General features: G+C 44.9%; 1 protein-coding gene across 3 annotated transcripts in view; it reads left to right on the forward strand.

Annotated features, from left to right (window-relative positions):
- The first annotated feature begins 2,664 nt into the window (after positions 1-2,664).
- LOC139644952 (integrin alpha-6-like) overlaps positions 2,665-7,500 on the forward strand; it is an 18,229-nt gene continuing 13,393 nt past the window's right edge. For 2 of the 3 annotated variants that reach the window (XM_071520498.1, XM_071520500.1), the window contains exon 1: positions 2,665-2,956. In XM_071520498.1, the coding sequence (XP_071376599.1) occupies positions 2,775-2,956 (182 nt within the window). In that variant the 5' untranslated portion in view covers positions 2,665-2,774. The remainder of the gene's footprint in view (positions 2,957-7,500) is intronic. The other variant, XM_071520499.1, reaches the window with a different exon arrangement.

Consider the following 7,500-nt stretch of genomic DNA (forward strand, 5'->3'; position numbering starts at 1 on the left):
TGTCACTCTAATTCTGTAATTTTAACCTTTCTATGTCTGTAACAGTCTGCCCAAGTAAAAACCAGACTGAACATCAATAGAGAGACACTCGACTGTAGCATTCGTGCCCTTTCAGTCTGTTTGTGTGTATACAAGAGGTGTGACCTTTATTTTCCCTGGAGGATAGAAGGGGACAGGAGGAGAGGGGGGGATGACTGACAGGAGATGGAGAGAGATCTTGAGGTTGGGGGAGGTTGAGAAAATTGCAAGTTGGTAAGAATAAAGTGTGTGTATTTAAGGGGTTTTAGTTGAAATCAGAGAATTTACTTTGGCTATCATAAAACCCAATCTCCCTCTTACAAGTTGGCATGTAGGAATGAATGAGAACTGGTGGGGCAGAAATCTTTTCAGGCAGAAAAGATAAACACCAAGTCAGAGAGAGGTGGTTGGATGTCAGACAGAGGAAGTGTCATATGTCTGCTAATTAATTGGGGTCCTTTTCTGTCAATATGTCATCACACACACACACACACACACACAGCCCAGGTCAGTCCGGGCCAGGGTCAAGCTAACACATCCACACCTCACTCTACACACTGCTGCTCCTTATCAGTGTTGAAGCTGATTCTTTCCTCCGGCCTTCTGCAGACAGACCCATAAAGCGCTGGTGCTCTTCCAGCTGGCTGCTCATACCTGGAACATCACCAGCCCACACTGGGACAGGAAAAAAAACCACAGATGCAGAAATGTTGAAGACACAATAGACACACAGACCGTCGCGTGATTTACAGATTCCACTATTTTAAAGAATGAGATTCTTGTGAGAAGGGAGATAATCCAGCATCATGAGATAGCTGGTGGAATGATATTATCAAGGACGCTCTCAAACATGTGACTCGCCAGCAGGACTTCAAAAAAATACAAATTTGAAGTTCTGATTGGGTTAGGCACTTGCGTATGATGTAGTGGTTCAAATAGATTTCAAACACACTGTTCTTTCTGCCCTCTGTTAATAACAGATCTAATATAACTGATCAAGAGCAAACTTCTGTCTTAATATCCAGTTCCAAGTCATAATATGCAGTGGGATGGAGAATCACAGAACTGATGCAAAGTGGAGATAGGCTACTGTACTTCCAAGACCTGTTGATGAAGACTTACAGACTTGTATAGAAACCACATTCTTCCCCTACCTCTTTCCCTTTCTATCCTCCCCTCTGCCGTCGTTATTTGTGCCTTTTACACAGTATGTGGGCAGCCTGTTTCTCTCTCTCTCTCCCTGTCTGTCTACCCTCTACGCAGACAAAGCCAGCGTTGTCTGCTGAGCCGCTGTGTTGTGAGGACAGCCTTTGGGTCAGCGTCGCATGGAATGCCTTGAAAATCATCTAGTGAGGGAGAGTGTTTGTGTGTGTGTGTGTGTGTGTGTGTGTGTCCGGTCTCTGCCTCCTTCTGGGTCTGTGACTCATCTAATGACTCATTACAGAAGACATAGGCCTGTGGTGATAGACAGACATATAATGATCTGTCACATCATAATGGGGCAAGGCTCGGTCAGGTCAGAAGGACTGTAATTCAAAAACGTGACTAATTTCTAGCTTACAGCTACGGTTGGGGAGGCCAGCAGCTACTGTATTGTGTACACACTGGGTTGCTGCATATGTGTCATATCAATATATTTTCTGTTAATCTGCACCAACTTTCCACCGTTATAGTCTCACCTTTGTCTCTTTATCTCTATTTCTGTCTTTGTTTCTCTCTCTCTCTCTCTCTTCTGTGTCTCCCACTCATTATACTATACAGCTGCTGTTGTCTGGAGTGAACAGCCATGCCAGAAGGGAATGCTGGCATTTCTGGCAGGGTTATATTCACTAACTACAGTACCAGCCTCTCTTTCTCCCTCTCTCCCTCCTCTCTCTCTCTCTCTCTCTCTCTCTCCCACCCTGAGTCATGCTATTGTCTCTGCTTCCCCTGCATCAGAGAGAAGACGGGCGGAGGGTTGGGGGGGGTGCTTAACTGCAAGGATGTCTGATGTCAGTAAATACGATTTCATATGAGAACATGGAACAAGTGTGCACCCCAGACTATACTGTTCCCCTGTCACTGGGTATTCTGCTTGCGTTCAGTGCCTTTTTTTTTGGAGCCGTAGGATGTGTTTTGTTTATGTCTGTTTCCAAGGGAGTTTAACTGCAGCCTTTATTTTGTGTTATGTTTGGAGATCTCATTTAGTGCCATAAACCGCCAGAATATAGCCTGAAGCGCCCATCTATCACTGCGTATGTGTTTTGACACAGCTTCAGGGATCATTGACCCAGTCTGGCTATAGGTTACCATATTGATCTGCTGCACACTAACAGCAAGTAACAAGTTATTACATTTGGCAGCTAAAATATATTTCACAATAGGTTAGATTTAAAGTTAAATAAGGTGAGGAGTGGTGGTGTGTGTGTGCCTGTGTGTGCGCGTGTGTGTGTGTGTTCACATACTGTAATTAATGGGGTGGGGTCAGGTGTGTGCGTATTGGGGGAGCGTGTTTGTTTGTTATGATCATTGTTTGTTATGATCATTAGGGCGTGTGTGTGTGTGTGTGTGTGTGTGTGTGTGTGTGTGTGTGTGCGTGTGTGCGTGTGTGTCAGGAGAGGCCTGTGGGAGGGGCAGCTTCAAGTAAGTGGGCAACATTGAAGCCTCCAGCAGTCAGACGCACCGTGCATCCCCTCGCGCGCCTGCAGTGAGGGACTGATCATCCACCAGTTACAGGGAGTCTAATTCTACATCTGGTTATATTCCTCTGCCCGGCTATGGAGGACGGGAGGACGCGGATCTTCCCCGGACTGTGCCTTGTCTTTCTCTTGGCATGCAGGCGACTGTCCGCTTTCAACCTGGACACCGACAATGCCTTGCAAAAGAGCGGAGATCCGGGCAGTCTTTTCGGCTTCTCTCTCGCCATGCACCGGCAGCTTGTTCCGGAGGATAAGAGAATGTAAGATCCAAGATTTTTGTTTTAAAAGTGAATAAACTTGGATTATGTTTTGGGGGAGTTATAAGCTACACGTGTTTACTTTTGCGTCGTCTTTGGAAACAACTTCAGTAATCCTATAATGAGTTTTAGAAGGATACCATACAAATATCATAGCAATACTGTAAATTCATATGGAGATATTATAGGACTATAGGAAATGAAAAATACCTTAAAGTACGATAAAACCACTCTAAACTTACAATGGAGTGCCATAGACACGCGTCAAGTCCCTATAGGAATATTATAGGAATACTACAGTGATTTTTCGTTAGGGATACAGGTATGTCGCAGGTAGTTTCAAAGCGTTTCCACAAGATCTTTGGAAGTCAAATCACTTCTTCTCAGCCGATGAGAGAATACTGTAACTTTTATACACCTGTTGTGAGTTGAACCAAACTCCCCTGTTAATCTTTGTCCTGGTGAGTTTTTCTTTTACAGGTTAATTATTTGTGAGTTTTTATGACATTGCTGGTGTAGGCAGAAGGATTTGTGTGCACATGCACGCGCCAGAGCGCGTCCACGTTCTCGTTTTGCTGACTTTCTCAAAGGATTTTAGTCAAGGCATTTGGGACAAAGAAACTCCCCCTTGAATTAGTTTTTAGCATTTTTAGGGGAATTAATTCAGAAGGATTTGTCATTCTCCATAAAGGCTAATTGCCATCAAGTCTTGATCAAAGGTTTGGTACAATCTGCTTCCTCTATCTGAGAAGCTGTTTAATGGGAAGAACCTACAAGAAATATCAATGTTTTGTAACTTCATAACCACTGGCATAGCATAATGTACCATTAGGTGGGCTCTCTCATCCAAAGCACCTTAAGTGCCATGAGTGCATACAATGTTAGCATGGGTGGCTCCTGTGGGGATCAAACCCTTAACCCTGGTGGTGCTCAACTCATTGAGCTACAGGACCAGACAATTGTATCTGTGCTGCTATTAACAGGATTTTACACAGAAATTACAGATGTTTGGCCTTGGATATCTTTGAAATTGTCAAAAGATGGGGTGGAATTGCTTTCCAAGTTGTGGTTTTGTTTGTACAGCTAATGCCAGCAACTTACCACAGTGTATTTACTCACTGCTAGGTATTAGGGACTATTATGGTTCAAAGTTATTAAGCATTGGAAAGCATAAGCAAGCTGTTGCTTTAACCTTCCCCAGAGAGGTCAAGCGTAGTCCTTAAACATACACACGCACTACTACCACTGCTACACAAACACACACACACACACACACACACACACACACACACACACACACACACACACACACTCACACACCCACACAAATACTAGCAGTTTCTGTCCTAGTTTTAGACTGTGTCTAAATGAAAGACACATGGTTATCAGCACGAGACCTAAGCCACCACAAAGTGGCCCTGCTTCAGGTTGTAAAATAAAATGCAGGAAAATAGAACACAGTGGGATTCTATGAAATGGAACACAGTGGAAAACAATGGAGACAAGTTAGCCAGATTGAGTCAGTGGAGGTGTTAACTCTCAGTGTTACCAGGTGTCATCTCAGGGGAGCGCTGACTTCATTAAACACTTGATGGGAAGCCATCTGCCCTCTGGAGTCATCTGTTGTCAATATTAGATTACCGTTACATTCCACATTGTTGAATTATTTGTCGAGGTGAATAAGCTGTGTGCAAATGTAGTCCTGTCGTATTTCAATATGGAATCAGTTGAGCTTGAACCGACAGGAGCATGTATGATGTATCTGCTGCATTATACAAGTTTGAGTGTGTGTGCGCATGTCTGAGCAGCAACCTGTGTTTGTTTTGCAGTGAGAGTGTTCATACAGCTGTTTAAGAGGCGGAACGCACTCACTGTGGAGAGTGTGTGTGTGTACATGCACATGCGTTGGTGTGCTGCCTGTGCATGCACATGTGTGAGTGTGTGTGTGAGAGTGCATGTTTGGTGTTTTTTTAATGGTGCTGATGCATGCTGTGGCTGAGCACTGAGGCGTTGCCTGTTGTCAGTCATTTGGATGAGTGTCAGCCAGCACAGTGTGGTGCTAGTTACATTCCTAACCTGAGGCAACGGCAGCTCCCAACTACCATAATAGATAGATAGATAGATAGATAGATAGACAACTTTCCTGGGTGCTAGAACACCTCTGAATTCACTCTTCTCAATGCAGCTGAAAGTTAGTGAAAGTTCACTAACTTATGTTGCAACCATATGTGTGCTGAAATGAAGTGCCGGCGTGTGTGTGCATGCGTCTTCCTGTGTGCGTCTTCCCACAACTGGGTGTGCGAAGTGAGTCACGTTACTTCGCATGCCAACTTGACTGTGTGTGTTACATCTTCCATGCCCCACAGGTACGAATGTTTCATGTACCTGCAGGTGAGGGCAGGGAGGGAGGGACCTGATGGGAGCAGGTCTGTGTGCATGTGGGTGTGTGTGTGTGTGTCCTTGTGTATGTGTATAACATTCCATGGTCGGTCATAATTGCCAGATGGAGCTGTCTCCATAATAAAATCAAGAGGGAGAGAGCAAGCGCATGAGTGGGGAGAGAAGGGGGAGGAGACAGAAGGAGGGAGAAAGTTTAAGAGTTAGGAAATGCAGGATTGACTGTGAGAAATGTGTGGGAGAAAGTAAATGCATGGCTTTATGTGTATTTATGAGAGAGATAGAATGACTGAAGAACACAGAGACAGATTGATATCAAAGTGACCGATGTACCAAGAGACACACAGAGAGGAGAGCATGACATGTCAGCATGTTTAATAAACTGGGGTCTTCTGTATTGTAGGGCTCTGTAAGTCATGTTACATAGCCTCTAGATTCCTTTGATACTGGAGGAGATAAGGTTTAACATTAAAGTCAACTTTGTGTGTGTGAGTGTGTGTGTTTGAGAGAGAGAGCGAGAGAGAGAGAGAGAGAGACAGAGAGAGAGACTCCTCTCCTTGCAGAATCAGATTTAGTCCCTTTCCCTCTCTCTTCCCCTCAGGTTAGCTCAGGTTATACAACATCAAAGAAGGGAGACAGGAACTGAAGAGAAGAAAGAGGCAGTGGCAGAAGGAATGCTGAGAGGAACATAAATCAGGTTTACATCTGGGCACCAAATAAGCCATTATTCACCCAGTCAGTCTCTAGTCAATCCAGATGAGTTCTGACTCTGGGTCCTGGAGCGCCCGCAGCCTGGCAGCGAGAGAGAGGAGAAAGTTAAGCAACACATGACAGCAGTTGCTCTGGAGAACCTCTGGATCTGCAACCCATTTGGAGCTGACTCCCCCAGTTGATTGGGTGCCACTGGCTGTTGCCAAGCAACAGGCTGTGCCCTAGCAGGCAGCCAGCTCGCTGCTGTAAAACAACAAGCTTCTCTCAATGGGATGTTTCGCTAATGGTCACTCACTGCTGTGAAGTTTGCTCAGCGGTGGGAGTGACGGCCTGCGTTTCTGTCCCTGCCTTCATGTGGCACATATGCATATACATGCCCACAGATCTACCAACTCTCTCTCTCTCTCTCTCTCTCTCTCTCTCTCTCTCTCTCTCTCTCTCTCTCTCTCTGTTTGTCTTGGTCTTTCCTGTGTGTTGGGGCTTCCTCTACTGCTGGTGAATGATTAGATAAACAGCTGGGTCATTGTCAGTGGGCCAGCGGGTCAGTCTTATCGCAGCGCTAGTCCCTCACCCACCATGTCAGCACTTTGCTCTTCACTGCCAATAAAGATAATGTGTTACAGTGTCCATTCAGACTAGACTCTGTTTCAGACTCTTCAATGAGGCTATTTATAGTACTGATCATATGTAACCCACCACTCTAACTCTCAGCTGTCTAAATTATTGCATATTCAATCAGTCAATAACAAAAAAACTCGGTATTAAAATTTGTTCTTTTATTTTGGCGTATTTGGCGCTGTGCGTGTGCTATTGTTAGCTGAATGACATTCAACCCAAAGGAAACGGTTGAATGTGAAAGGGTGTCACAGTGTGATTGTGTACAAGAAGGAACTGCTGTATCCATTCTCTATTAGTACAACGGACAGACCCCAGACCCGGTGACCCCGTTTCCCAGAGTCCACTCTGCCTTGGCAAAGCTCTTTCCGTTCATTCTCCTGACTTCCTGTGTCTCCGAGGATGATGGGAGTGGAGTTGTGCTCACCTGGGATAGACTGTTAGTCACGTAAACCTTCATCTGGAGTGTTGACTCACTCGATTCAGAGCCACCTTTGCTGGCACAAGCAATTTGACTTGCTGTACAAATATGTTTTCAGTTCGGTAGAGCAGTCCAGAGGTGGAGAGAGATTGTACTGGGAGTCCAGAGCATGTAGTATCAAATGTCAAGTATCATTCACTCCCCTTCATACTGGATTGGTCCAAGACAAGTAAGGGGTGGACAGGACAGGAAGTGTTCAAGGGGAAACACACTCCAGGCCAAACCAATCCAGTGGTTTATGAATCCACAAAAATGTGATGAATAGTGTACACTTGCTCGTAATGCCTGTTTCAGAAGGAATGTATAGAGTCTATGTTTCTATTGTACTGAGTTTTATTGCAAT

Source organism: Centroberyx affinis, unplaced genomic scaffold (assembly GCF_046629955.1).
Source record: "Centroberyx affinis isolate AG114_WGS23_722 - 3 ecotype Tasmania unplaced genomic scaffold, CSIRO-AGI_Caff_v1 ptg000804l_1, whole genome shotgun sequence".
Classification (NCBI taxonomy): domain Eukaryota; kingdom Metazoa; phylum Chordata; class Actinopteri; order Beryciformes; family Berycidae; genus Centroberyx; species Centroberyx affinis.